The sequence below is a fragment of the Ostrinia nubilalis genome, chromosome 4 (genome assembly GCF_963855985.1).
Source record: "Ostrinia nubilalis chromosome 4, ilOstNubi1.1, whole genome shotgun sequence".
Lineage (NCBI taxonomy): Eukaryota > Metazoa > Arthropoda > Insecta > Lepidoptera > Crambidae > Ostrinia > Ostrinia nubilalis.
Window position 1 is genome coordinate 7,471,834 of NC_087091.1, and position 14,907 is coordinate 7,486,740.

Sequence of the window (14,907 nt, forward strand, 5' to 3'; positions counted from 1 at the left end):
TTATCTAGATCCACTTTGTTTATGTTATGTGCTCTTGAATGACGTGATCCAGTTAACAACTGTACCTACTTACCACCTACTTACTTACATACTTTTTTTGCTCTGTAATACTTACATGAAAATGAAATACGAATGAAGTGCATGAAAATGTAACAAAAACGGAAACAGAAATTGTGAAAACCGGAAGAGGACGCTGCGCTGACTAATGTCACATCAGAAAGTCACGTCGAGTCTAGCAGCACAGAGTCAGAGATTTCATGGAAATAAGCAATACCTACTTTTGTAAAATAAAGATTTATTAATTTACTGTCTAATTTAATCACCATCATCATCGGTATTTTATTTTTTATACAAATCGCGTTTATTGCTGTCCATACAGCAGAGAACCAGCGACATACTTGAAAAAAAATGCATTATTTTATTCATCTGGCAAGACTTTATATGGATTGAGGATTCCGTTGGGGTCCATGAGCGTCTTTAGGTCCCTCATGAGGCGCAGCGCGGATTCATCCTTGCTGTAGTGGATGTAGTGCGACTTGCGGAAGCCAATGCCGTGTTCGGCGCTGATGGAGCCCTGCAGCGCCGCCACCTGCTCGTACACGTAGGGCTCTAGAAGCGCGGCTACTTCTTCGTTGTATTCGGGCAACACCACATTAATGTGAAGGTTGCCATCACCTGGGGAAAAATAGTTTTTAATAATTTTATTAGACAGGGAAACTACCTTGCGTCTGATTAGTAACGTAGTATTGACAGATTGATAGGCAACCAACTATGTAGGTAAGTACCTACTCTGAAATCTAATAGAAAATGTTGTGGTTTATTCAAGACCACTGTCCCGTTATTACTTGATTGTTAAATTATCTAACTTACCAATATGACCAAAACCACAGACAAAATTGACCTTATCCCCGAGTCTTTTCCGTAATTTTGGTATTATCTCGTAATAGTGATTTATCGGCAAAGACACATCGTATGTAAAGAGATATGTGTCAATATTGCCAGCTGGTGCTATATTTTCTCGGATGTTCCAGATTGCCTACAAATAAGATTAAACCAAAGTAAAATCAAAAACCATCAAAGTATTATAGTTAAGTTTGTCCATGTTCGAATACGCGCGATGTAAAGAAATGTCGCAAAGTTGTTTTCAAATTGTTCCTACTATTTTAACATACCTGCATCTTTGAAGGCTCTGAAACAACAGTTCCATCCAGAATTAAACCATTTTTCATTTCATTGGTGAGGAATCTGTTTACTTTATCTTTGTCGTGGTTTTCGTCGCTACCGTGAGTTTCCAGAATAACGTAGAACGGAAAGTCTGGGATCGGATTTCTATAAAAAGTAAATAGATTGAGCATCCTTCTATTCTTAGATGTTTTTAGTAATTTATAATAATAATTAATTTTGGCGGATACTACGGTAAATTGAGGATCTTCGATGTGCTGTTGATTGATTCGAAATCGGCCATTTCAAAGGCCGACATAATTTCCCCTAATGATAATTTAGCGCTCTTGTACAGCTGAAGAACGTTTTCGAAATTTTGTACCCCTATAAAATAAAACAAAAGAAGGCTCATGGACAAGTCCAATTTAAACAATTTTAAGAAAATAGAACAAATCATACCAAAATAGCAAAGTGTTACAGACTTAGGCTTAGCCGGGCAATGTATGGCCACTTTTGTTATAACGCCTAAAGTCCCTTCTGAGCCTATAAACAGGTGTTTGAGATGGTACCCAGTGTTGTCTTTCTTCAAAGTTTTTAAACAATCTATTACAGTTCCATCGGCTTTTACCTTAAAACAGAATCATGAGAAATTGCGAAAGAGTGCGCGCGAGCGCGGTCAGTGCTAAACAGGGATCTATTTACTGATCATTGTTTATTTAGCCTACTTACCTAACTTAGGATTATTGAAGAAAACGTCACGGAATGTTATAAGTAGTTATCTATTCCGTCAAACATCAAACCATTGAAGGCCAATGCTATTATCAACTCTCCAACGAGGTTTCTGCAGTTACGCGATTTGTTATCTCCTCACAATAAAATTATAACTACTTAAATCCTTCTATGTAATATTATTTAAAATGCGAAAGTTTGTGTGGATGTCTGGATGTTTGTTACTCTTTCACGCAAAAACTACGGAACGGATTTTTATGAAACTTTGCAGTATTATTGTTTATAACCCAGAATAACATATAGGCTATAATTTATGATGATCTGTGACAAACTAAATTTCACGCGGGTGAAGCCGCGGGCAAAAGCTAGTAAAGTAAATAAAACAAATCAACATAGAGGTCCTTAAAGACACTCACAGCTTCAATTCCAAGCACAGACCCGTGCAAATTTCCATATCGCAGAAGACGTAGACCTCCTGCATTGGTGCTGATGTTGCCACCGATATGGCATGAGCCTTTTGCTCCCAAGTCCAACGGCATGATTAAGCCGTGTTGGCGAACATAAGTATCTAAATTCTCTAATATGCAACCTGTTTCGCAAACTAATGCACCTGAAAAAATTAATAATACCTACCATTATTCTGTTTATAGTTACTCGAAGAATGCGCGGTTAGTTAGTAGGTAGGTAATTAGAGTCAGCAAGTTAAAAGTTCTTTAGGTTTAATACTTAAGTAATTTAATGATACGGTTATTGTTACCTGATATATCGTCGAAGCTTATAACTTTGTTCATTAACGTCATGTTCAATATAATTTCGTCAAACACCGGGACAGAACCACCAGCGACGCCCGTGTTACCGCCTTGAGGACAAACAGCTAGTCGTCTTTCATTACAATACGAAAGTATCTTTGAAACTTCTTGGGTTGATTTCGGTTTCAAAACCACTTTAGATTGACCTGTAATTCAATACGCAATGGGGTTCCTATTTATTATTAGTTATGGATTTTGATCAGTCTGAAAACTAAATGTTAACTACTTTACCTCTACAATTTTTAGCCCAATCAATGTTGAAAGGCAGAACTTCATTTTCATCAGTAAGAACTCTATCTTCTCCAAGGCATGATCTAAAAAACTTCACGTCGTTTGCTTGCACAGCAGAAAAATCTTTTCTCTTCACATTACCATACTTTTCCTGTTATAGAGATATTTTGGTTCGTAATATTTATGTGGGTACAATTAACTAAGTTCGATTATTTATTTAAGTAATTCATTTTTTCATAGAGCTTAATAATTAAATGACTTCAATTTCGTCGACGCTGCGCTTCAAGTAAGTAAGTACCTACGTAACGAAATCTAATTAATTTTAAACTTACAGACGAAAGTTGCGGTATTTGTGATGCACTTCTTATTATTTCAAAAGTGTGTGTTTTTGGTTTTGCTGATATTAGACAGATTTTTTTAAATACACTCAACATTTTACTTGTCGCTTCTAGACAACTTGTTTAATTAATGTGTAAAAATATATTAATGTTTACGAAATGATAAGAAAGATAAACGTAGGTACACTAATTAAGTTGTGTAGCGCGCCTAATAACGCCAGCTATCGCCAATCCAGGTAGTCTGGCCGATTCGCCTCGTTCCCGCCGCGCTCACTCTCGTTCGCGCCATGTGCGACAACCAACCAACAAACACCACTCCAGTTCGCGCCCTAAGCGTCGGCCAATCAAACGGCCCAAAAGATACCACGACTAGGGGCTGCGGTGTTTCTATTGTTTTTATTGCTTTGTATTGTATTAGTTTGTATTGTTTTTGCCTTACTGCGTCTTCGCAGTAACAAGCCAGTTGATTGTGAGCTTCGAAGCTAAATACACACTTGCCAACATGCTCCTGCGTCGTGTTCTTCATTTTAAAAAGAACCCAAACCCTTAGAAGAGCCCAACACTGAAGAGTCTCACGCTAAAGTTGTTATTCCTTGTGAATCTACCATTTTTTTCAAAAGTTAATTTAACTCCGTAAGTTTGTTGTATTCAATTCTAAAAAGCTTGACCGATATTGATGAATTTTTATATTACCTTTAAAACCATTAACATCATAATCAAATCCATAGTGAAAGGTAATACATAGGAAATAGAGAACCCTCTCTGTCAAATTTTTGAACCTACTAATTGACAGCCTGGTGTTAAATTCCCTGTACTTAACCTACGTACGTAACGCTCACATACATACATAGTCCACGCACGCACACATACATACATAAAGTCCACGCACACATACACACAGTTCACGCACACATAGGCCCTCATAACCTTCAAAGAATTATTGTTTTTTTGATGTACAATGTAGAATTTTTTCAAATCCATTATTTTGAAAATATTTATCTTTATGGTGTACGTATTGTATTATTTTCAAAACAATGGATTTGGAAAAATTCTACATTGCACATGGAAATGCAAATAAACAAAAACTTTTCAATTTAATAATTTTACTTTATTTATGAACACACATAATATTATACACCAAAAGCGTCTTTTCGCAAAGTTTTCAACAACACTAAAAAAGCATTTGCACTTTGAGAAAACTCAGATCACTTGTGAACATAACAGAAAGTTTCTTCGCGATTCACGAAGGAACGAACAAAACTCCGATGAACCAGAACAGCAGCAGGTACGAAGGAATGAACTTGAATTTGAATTTGACTCGACTCTTCAATACTTTAAGGCGATTACATGGCCGAACGACCTTGAGCATTAGAGCGAGACAACGAGCCACCCGCCGCGCGCCCGCGCTTCTTGCCCGATACCAAAGTGCGCTCAGAATACAGATGCGAAGCGCTGCCAATACTAACATAACTGCCTACGGGAATGTTTACTCGATTTTAATTTACGCAGATCGAAAAAAATTGCGATGCTTATTTTGTGTTTCAAAACAGAATTTAAAAAAAGAAAATAAATCATTATTCAGAATAATAATAATTATCGTCAGCATATTTTCAAACTGAAACAAAATTGAAATAAATGATTATATTTCAATTAGACATCATTATACTTTAATTAGTACCATAACTATGAAAAATAAACAGTTATTTCCTCCTGTAAAGTTTGCAAAAAGGGACATACCTAAGCAGTTTGAAAGTTAGGCTGACGATATTCGTGTGTCTAAGTGAGCTTCTAAAGTGTGTGTACGAGTACCTACCTAAATGTAAATGTCTGTCTGTGCAGGTATTCAAAATATTGGTCAAATATCGGTCAACATTGAAACATGAACCGTTATTATTTTTTGGTAAAATCGAGATAAAAATAAGATTTTAGATTTTTGCGTTCCATTTCAACTAAAATAGATAAACACGGATTGAGCGACATTTTTATATGAGTTACATGTCAAGTACGAATACGAATACTGTGTGTCGAGGTAACGCCACTACAATGTAACATTATGACAATATGAGGGTAAATCAAGCCACATACAAAAACAGACTTCTTTTTCTATGCGGTTATTATTTTTGATTTGATTTTGAAATAAATCATATAAAAAAGCTATGAAAAACAGTATATTAGAAAAGATGGAGATGTTTAAAGAAACTTTTGATGGATAATTTTTTGTATTATTTTCACATTTTCATCACTAAACTTTGAATTTTTGTCGAAATCCAATATCTAATTACTACAAGTGATATTTAGTTATTATCGTTGGAAAGAAGAGATAATTAGATGTTTTTAATTATCTTATAAACAATCTACTAACACATATATTTTCATTTTTTTAATCAATTTCAAGTTATGTTTTTTATCGTGTTTTATACTTTTGTTAAACTTTGGCTGCTCGTAATTAGCTATCCAATCATTATCTGGATATAAAATGTTTTTATTAGAGTAAAGACATATTGGATCTTCATACCAAATAAAAAAAATCGGTTGAAAACGCGACAAAAAAAGAAGCAGTTTTAGGTCAAATTTCGGAAATTTTTTTTTATAAAAATATCAATAAAAAAAAGTAGCTTACTTAGGGTCAAATGGGCGAACCTTTATTCAAAATAACCTTATATACGAAGTTTGTCTAACGTTCTACCAAACACCTGTAGGTATATTTTATATATTATTATCAGGGATCAAAATAGGTGGTACCTATCAATTTACCTGACCTTATTCGCGACGAGATGATTGAGCTAGATGAATCGAAAATTCCCTGGGTTTTTGTGGAGACCAATGAGATAAAAAAAAACTCATACCAACCAAAACCAATATACCAAACGGGGTACCCTGTAGATTAATTACCAATCGAAACGCAAAATGCACAAAAGTGATGTGATAGTTTCCAAGAAATTAATAAAATACGGTTTTGTTAATTACAGAATTTAAATAATCCTTTGTAGGTATTTTTTGTTGTCTTGTGATTTCCTATACCTAAGTGCGTTGATTTATTATTATTACCTACTAATACATAATAAAAAAATACCTATGTATATCTCGAAGTATAATAATAAATCTAGAATAAATAATCAGACAAATAAATCTAGAAAAAATATACAATCAGCATCTTGTATACCTATGTATTTAAATTATCTTAAACATTTTATAATACCTATACATATTTAAAATGACGTAGTAAGTACTTAGATCACTTTCATTCAGCCGCCGAACTACTATGAGTACAGAGTGTACCATCTGCGCTATAAATTCTTTATAGAAAAACAAAGAAGCGGAGCGTGCCGATGTGCGACACAGCCTCCCCGTGCGAACGCTAGTGAAAGACTGAGCTCCCGCATTCGCGCGGCCCGCGTGTGGAAATTACAGGGTATTTTGAATGTATGACACGTAATACATTGTTTTTGAAAAAAAATGAACAACAATTTTTTAGATAATTAAATTTTCTATCATTTGGTGAAAGAATCTTTAAAATCGCTTCAGCCGTTTAGGAGTAGTAGGAAATTTCTTTGGTGAAATTAGAAGAAAGTTAAGATTTTTTTCTGTCAAAACTAATAGTTGTAACAAAAAAAACGAACAACAATTTTTTAGTTTAAGATATTATACATCTCACACATATTTTTTTTTCTTGTTTGGACCATCCATTTAGGAGGAGTAGGGATTCAAAGAGAGGTCTATTTTGCAGTTTTGCCTCACCTATCGCCTTAATAGGGCCACAGAACTCATAAACGATGGCTAAGAAAACAAGAATGCATTCAACCTAACAAAAACAACACCGGCCATTTTGGAGGAAAAACAAAGTTGCCATACAAAGAGCATAAAAGAGTAAGAGACGGCACTCCATAGATATTTTTTGAGCTCACGCACACATATGCATTTTAGAGAACGACCCGCAAATCTTTACCAACCGCACAAACTACAGGCGGAGCTACCAACATAATGCCTTATTTTCTGACAGTATTAGTGACGTTCGTAATAACTTATCGATTATCGATACTTTGCTAGGGTTGTAATTGCATATCGATATCTAGTATAGGAACCTTCAATATTTTAATGATTACTATTTTTATTTTATACTATGTGTAAGTAAAACGAAGTTTTGTAACGTAAATTATTTATTTCGAAATAAAATACCTAGGTATATTACAATAAGTATTGAACATGACATAGCAGTTGTAGGCATGGAGGAATTATTGAAAATTATAACAAAGTACAGAAATGATAATTTTGTAAACTTTTATTTTCACAACTTTTTCTAAGAAAAAATAGGATTTTTATTTATAAACATCTTTAATTTTCTTATCAGCTGATCGAACCTCAGCCTCAAGATTACTTTTCAATGCTTTGTTGCTGTGCTTTTTTACTTTTGTCAGCAAAATTGTTTTCACTTTTTATGAAGCTGTCATTAATGATTTTACAACTTTTTCTTAGAAAAAGGTAACTTAATATTTTAAACATCTTATCATAAATTTCTTTATTATGTTGTTGACATTTAAACCAACTAAAATTACAATTTGTACTCAACATTAAGAAAATGAATTTTCCAACATTTTCCATATATATCTGGTCGGCAATATGGTCATGATAAAATTGTTTAGCTTCATTTACGGTGGTACATAATTGAATTGTTGGATAAACGAGACTTTTTTTATCATGCCACCATTCGCGAAGAGATATATATGCATACAAATCATTGTCAACAGGAGTTTTCACGCTCAAACACTCTTCACAAATTAAACAAGAACTGTTCTGTAATAGTTTGGCAGCTAAATACCCGCTTACATATACTACTGGTTGGTTTTCAAGGCTACACAAATTTTCAATGGGCTGTTCTAAGTTTTCAGGGTCCGGGATAGACAACACAGGATAAAATTCAGTGTCTGTGGAATCTTGAACATTAATTTTTATTTCTGTTGTTTTTAAATTAGTTTTTAAAATGTCTTTATATTCCAGCATATGTTTATTGTTGTCTGCTTCACAATTAGCACTTCTGCTATGAGGCACTTTCAGCCCAGTAACCATGCTTGTTTTAAGCGCTGCAGTAAAGTGCGTGATAGTGGGATTTCTATTGGTTACACTGTGTTGCCTAATGATTCCAAATAAGTTTTCCAGAGAGTCTTGGTTAAACTGTCTAAGGTTCATATATTTAAACCCTTCATTCTTTAACTTTTCCCAAATATCGTTTAAGGATTTGATAGATATTTGATATCCCTTTACGCATTTAACATTTTTTAGTATCGTGTTTTCTGCTGTTATAAATTTTATGGTTTTTAACTTATCAGTATAAAAGGTCCAAGACTCAATGTGATTACTTGATGTGGAAACATTTTCCCGGATCCCTTTCTTTACGTCATTTAAAGATGATGGACCATTTGTACAATCAAATAGTTTATCTAACTGTTCAATCACAAATGCTGTATCATTGCAATCAGAAACTTCTTTCCATGCCATCATTTTTAAAATAGCTGCCACGGTATTACTCAGAGCATGCGCAGCATACTTCACCCTCATCTTAGTTTTGAATGTTGGATTTACAATGGTACTATTCAGTTTTTTAAAATTTAAAAAATTTCTGTTGTGTTCTTCTGCAACTACCAAATGCCTCCATTGTGCAATTTTTCCATCGAAAGACATATTTCCACTTTTAAAGAAATTGTTTCGTAATGATTTGAACAAGTGAGGGATGTCATAGATTATAAAAATTTTGTCATTATTTACAGAGAAAAAGTTGCTATCTATGCCTTGTCCACAGTTTCTTTTTAACATGTTAAGAGCTCCTATATTTGTAGATCCCTGATCACAAACTGTTGTTAGAACCATAAATCCGATTTCTTTTAATTTTTTGATGATGTCCGATATAATTTTTGCCAGTTTTGCTGTTGATATTGTGCCTTCCACAAAATAGTGCGCAATATATTGCTTGTATTTATGTTTAGCACCCTGTATCATAAACACTAACGCATGGTCTGCAATTTTCTTTTCTCGTCCCATGTTCTCGCCCTCTCCATAATCCACGTAGCCATCCACTTTATCAGCAATTTCGTTATAAATTATCCGTTTCTTTAACGCCATCTCGTCAAATATTAACGAGCAATATTTATTTTCCTTTGGCATACTTGATGCTTTTGCCTCTAACATATCAATTATATTTTTATTTATACCAGGCTCCATTGGTATATTTTTTAAAATCCTTTGGAGCGTTTTAGTGCTTGGTAGCGTAAACAGCTTTTGCATATAGCGGTATGCTTTAGGGGACCGTTTAAATATAGCCAAAGCATATATTTTGTTGGCTAAAGTCCACCTTTTTCCTTGTGACTTTTTTTTTGTTATTCTGCACTACATCCTTTACTAACGATGTCAGCACTTCCGAATCTAACTTGTCTAAATTCACTCTTGACTTCGCTATATTCCTTATTGTTTTTTTTGCATTTTGTAACTGTCGCCAAAGCCTCTTCTCTTTAATTGTAAATGTTGATGAAGTGACTGTAATAAAAACATTTCCATTAGTAAAAAAAACAACATTAAAGCAAATTGAATTGAATATTGGTTAATTAATCAGCAATTTTACTTAGTTTTTTAAATTAGGTATGTTTTATCTTACCTTTCATTTCAATGTTTTTCTTAGGTCTTTTATAACTGTGGACTAATATTTCTGCCTGTGCATCTTGATGGCAAATGTTTTTATCATCTGAAATATTATAAATATGCAAATTAGTTTAAAATTTATTTTGTTGTTTTATGAAACATATTATTTCCAAATCAATCAATCATTATCAAGTTTTAAAAAAATGCAAAGACAGGATAATGATAGCTCTTCTCATAAAATATGAAGCGTGGGCCCACCTTCAATAACAATGACATAATATTAAATTAAAGGCATTTAGAGGTTTTAATGTTCTGCATTCTGGATGCGGTCTGCGGGTATGTCAAGACAATCTGTAAGTGGTCGTGATAAGGCAATCAGTCACGTGTGCTTTGCGTTCTTTGTTCGTATCCGCACGGTCAAATCGCATTAATATAAAATGTACAGAAACCTAGAATGTTGTACATATAAGTTCATTTTGACCTGACTGCAGACTGCAGAACGCATCCAGGGTGGCATTCTTTAGTTTGAGGGAAGGCATATTTTAGAAGGTAAATAATTAGTTTGTACACTTACCATGAGTAATGGGTTTATAGGTCATATGTTCTGGTGCATTGGAAGTAGAAGGAAGAGGTTCAAAAGTTGTTTTCGCAGAAATACCAGAATCTGGTATATCCACAGCTCCCAAACATGTTGAATTTAGTTGTTTGGTTGTAGTTGTAAGGGGAACTGAAAGCAGATAATGAAATGTGAATTGGGTAATAAAATGTCATGTTCTTACCCAACTTTAGGGTACAATCAGTCTAGTACCTACATGTCTTGCTCACATTAAAAATTACTAGCTTATAAATATTATTAAACTAGCTGACCTGGCTAATTAATGTAGATTGCCTAAAATTTTTCAAATTGGTCCGGTACTTTTTTTGAAGAATTTGTATTACACAAATTACTAAAGTCCCTCTAACTCAACACACATTCTAAGCTAAATTGTGTTACGAGTGGGTTTACTACAATATTCAAGCTGTGGGGTTCTAACCCGCACTTTAGGCTATCTTGGCTTCGAGTTACGGAGCCGATCAAATACAAACAAACAATTAAATATTTCCTTTTTATATTATTAGTATAATTTTAGATAAACATACCTCGTTCAACTGGATTTGACTTCTTTGGAATGCAATATGAATGATCATAAAGAACTGTAACAAAGTATAGATATTATTAATAATTGAAATTATATATTATTTATTGATAAGCATACAACACATGTTTGTGGTTACAAAGAAAGAACCTTGTTAAATTGCATTCGGTTGGTTTGTTTTGGAAACCAAAGAAAATTAATTAAGACATCTAAATAATTCAGAAAAATTGATAGATAGTAAATTAAATTTAAAAAAAATAATTGAAGTCATCATCATACCTGTCTTGAGGTTTTCTTTATTGGAGTCTTTTACATGAAGAGGAAACTCTGTCAAAACTTCATCTGGCAAGATGGGATTGCTCAATTCCAGTGTTGGAATAGCTGAGTTCTTCAGCCGAGTTCCTTTGGCATTGAAGGATTCAGGAGTGAAGTGCCCACCACAAACAAACTTCAGTTGGTGTAACTTTTCAATAGGTACATATGCTAAGTCTTCTAAGCCAGCATTTTTAACCCACATTCGACAACTGAAATAAGAAATACCTATTAGAAAAGAAAAAGAATAACAAACTGAAATTTATTCATCAACTAATTTCTTTTAGTATTGTTATGCAATTCATTTGCAGAGTACGAAACAAAATACTGAAATTAAAAATTGGTTATGGTTATTTACTGTATGATTAAAAATATTAATCCCAGCCTTTAAGTTTACACAATCAGTAAAATTATCTTGTAATAAATGAGTGTTATTAGAAACTTACCGGTCAGAATCCAGAGGAAACCTACTCAAAAGTAAGGGTGATCCACCACGACTTCGCCTCTTATTACAAATAACGCACTTCTTGTTGTTTCTACTCTCCATTATCAGTAGAAGCCTAAAATGAAATAGGTATTAATTAAACAAAGCCTATAATTTCTCTCCAACCAGTGTCAATGCCCTGGTTCATGCATTTACCAGTTTTGAAAGTACATTTACATTTTCATCACATAGGGTTGTTTTTAATGAAAAATAGATTTGTAATAGATGTAATATTTCAAGTAAGTAGATAACATACCCATTAAACAGAAAAGTAAATAAGAGTTTAAACTTCTGTAGAAGTTGAAACACAGCTTATTTAAAAGAGTCTCTATCTCACAAAAAACATAACACTGAACAGCAAACTTTATCACGCCCGATACGGAGGAACTTAATCAACTCAACGTAAACGACAGAAAAGTTTATTTACAGTAATATTGCACCAAATCTGAGAAAATAACTTCACACGAATCAATTCGCCGGTTAAAAACTCAAACTCAATTGACAGACATTTTTTTTCATTTGTCAAACTAACAATACTACCAACATAAGGACACTAACAATTATTTTTAGTATGGTGGTATTGATCCGCGGGTTCCCCTGCTATAGTGAAATCAATCCAAAATGCACTTTATTGCTTAAGGGATAAGGTTGTATATCAATTGCTACATATAGAGACTAGTTTTTGTATGAGAAGTGTCTACCCACTGTTGCCATATGTTAAATAGTAATTTCTACTACTCTATTATGTAAATTATAACAAAAAATGTCACCGTTCAGTTTTAAATTAAAACAAATTAATTTCATTTTAAAAAAAGTTTTCACATTGTAATTCACAATATTCTCAAATATATTATTTTAATTAAGAAAAAAATGAAAATATGTAGGAAACAGGAGCAGCGACATCTAGAGCGCTTTAGGGTAGTTAAAAAGTATTGGAATTTATCGACTGAAGTCGCTGTTTGGAAGCAAGTTTCACTTGGATGATCGTAGTATGGAAGTTTCCGCACCCTGATCAAATCTACTGTAGCCACTGTAGGCATAGAATTATTAACTCTATATTTGCTGCGTTTACATTGCGCGGAAATTAGCCAAGTCAAGTCAAAAAAACAGTGGAGTGGGGATGAATTATGAATTAATTTCATCCCCACTCCCCTGTTTTTTTGACTTGACTCGGCTAATTTCCGCATAGTGTAAAAGCAGCATATGACTGTAGGTAGGTAGACAGAAAATGCATATCGGTATATCGTTAATATACCAATAATACCGTTAATATCGATGATGCGTTACTGTCATTCTTTATGAGACGTCAAAATAATGTGACATTAACATAACCTCAAAAAGTGTCAGATTCAGTCAGCTGAATGTTTTAAAATTTGTGTTAAAAACACGTGTCACATTTTATTCAGTTTAAAGGTATCATAGACATTTAAATATGGTCAAAATAAAGTCTAAGAAGCCTAAAAAGCAGCAAGATGCAGTTGTAACTAAAAAAGTGGAAGATGTAGTTACTTTACCCCCTGTGAGAATGTCGGATGAACCGACGCCGAAACAGGTAACCACGTTAACCCTTTCATTTATTTTTTTAAACAATAAGTAAGTGCTATTATATTTATGTCTCGAAAACATGGGTGAGATTCTCTTGTCCACTACATTTAGCTAAATTGCTCTTTAAGGTTTAGAGATAACCACACTATTTATTTCCATCCATGATATAAGTTTTACTCATAATATTTTAGGTAAAATGGATAAACAGACAACGAGTATTAGTGTTTGCGACGCGTGGCATTAACCACCGCCACCGCCATGTGATGGAAGACATCAAGAAACTTATGCCTCACCACAAGACGGAATCAAAAATGGAAAGGAGCAAAAACTTGTATGTTGTTAATGAAATCAGTGAAATGAAAAACTGTAACAAATGTTTACTCTTCGAAGGAAGGAAAATGAGAGACTTGTACATGTGGATGTCCAATGTGCCTAATGGTCCCTGTGTGAAATTTTTAGTTGAAAATGGTAATTATCGGATTGCTTTCTTTTTATGTTATTTACTAGTTCTTTATTAGAACATCACAATTTAATGATTAATTATTATTACTTTCTTTCTAGTTTATACTATGGGGGAGCTTAAAATGACTGGAAACTGTCTGAGAGGGTCAAGACCACTGCTGTCATTTGACCCACAATTCACTAAAGATCCGCATTACATGTTACTGAAGGAACTGCTCACACAGACGTTTGGGGTGCCAAATCACCATCCTAAAAGCCAGCCCTTCTTTGACCATATCTATACATTTATGATTTTGGACAATAGAATTTGGTTTAGAAATTATCAAATTCTATCTGAAGATGGAGCCCTGGCTGAAATAGGCCCAAGATTTGTGCTGAATCCAGTAAGTTTCTACACAATACAAGAAAGGTATTCAGTATGTATTTATTGTAATGGTGTAATACATTGCGATATTGATTTTAGGTCAAAATATTTTCTGGGTCCTTTGGAGGGACAACCCTGTGGGAAAACCCAAAATATATCAGTCCAGCCAAACTGAGACAAGCTTATTCTAAGAAAGCTGCAAATAAATATGAAAGGAGAGTTGAAAAGAAAGTTGTGTATGAAGCAACTAAGCCAGAAACTGGCTATCCTGATATTGAAGGTGCTGACTTCTTCAAGGGAGATCCTCTTGTGAAGGCAGAAGAAGTAGTAGTGAAAGGTAAACAAATCTTTACACTTTGTTTAAATTAAAACAAGGTTTTTTCAACTTTGTCAATCTGCTCAAGCTCAACCATTAACTATTTTTTATTTTGATTTACTTATTTATTATAATGCTTATGTCTAAGACAATAAATATTATTTTACAGAAGAAAATCAAGAGTCAGCCTCTGACAGTGAGGTACAACCACCGAGGCCGGCTTTCTCTATGAAGAAGAAATCCAAGGGCAAGCCAGATATGGCAATCAGACGCAAACAACTGAAAGCCAAGAGTAAAGCCATATCTGACCAGATCAAGAAGAGGAAACAAATAAAGAAGATTAAACCCAAACAAAAATGATTCTGAAATAAAAACATGTTTTTTACACTCATT

General features: G+C 33.7%; 3 protein-coding genes across 3 annotated transcripts; 1 reads left to right on the plus strand and 2 right to left on the minus strand.

Annotated features, from left to right (window-relative positions):
- Positions 1–114: 114 nt before the first annotated feature.
- Positions 115–3,406, minus strand: LOC135071462 (D-2-hydroxyglutarate dehydrogenase, mitochondrial-like). Its single transcript, XM_063965245.1, has 9 exons — positions 3,263–3,406; positions 2,931–3,081; positions 2,648–2,845; positions 2,307–2,500; positions 1,621–1,789; positions 1,416–1,545; positions 1,173–1,329; positions 871–1,036; positions 115–675 (listed from the first exon to the last, which is right to left on the minus strand). The coding sequence occupies exons 1-9, from the start codon at positions 3,362–3,364 to the stop codon at positions 419–421; spliced, it is 1,524 nt and encodes a 507-aa protein (XP_063821315.1). The 5' UTR covers positions 3,365–3,406; the 3' UTR covers positions 115–418.
- A 4,138-nt stretch (positions 3,407–7,544) lies between these two features.
- Positions 7,545–12,532, minus strand: LOC135071463 (THAP domain-containing protein 5-like). The gene is made up of 7 exons (XM_063965246.1): positions 12,084–12,532; positions 11,790–11,903; positions 11,311–11,555; positions 11,036–11,089; positions 10,470–10,622; positions 9,912–9,998; positions 7,545–9,793 (listed from the first exon to the last, which is right to left on the minus strand). The coding sequence occupies exons 2-7, from the start codon at positions 11,888–11,890 to the stop codon at positions 9,570–9,572; spliced, it is 864 nt and encodes a 287-aa protein (XP_063821316.1). The 5' UTR covers positions 11,891–11,903; positions 12,084–12,532; the 3' UTR covers positions 7,545–9,569.
- Positions 12,533–13,140: 608 nt separating this feature from the next.
- LOC135088564 (ribosome biogenesis protein BRX1 homolog) lies at positions 13,141–14,901 on the plus strand. The gene is made up of 5 exons (XM_063983408.1): positions 13,141–13,379; positions 13,564–13,840; positions 13,934–14,217; positions 14,298–14,535; positions 14,684–14,901. Exons 1-5 carry the CDS (start codon positions 13,260–13,262, stop codon positions 14,872–14,874), a joined length of 1,110 nt encoding a protein of 369 aa, XP_063839478.1. The 5' UTR covers positions 13,141–13,259; the 3' UTR covers positions 14,875–14,901.
- The last annotated feature ends 6 nt before the right edge of the window (positions 14,902–14,907 follow it).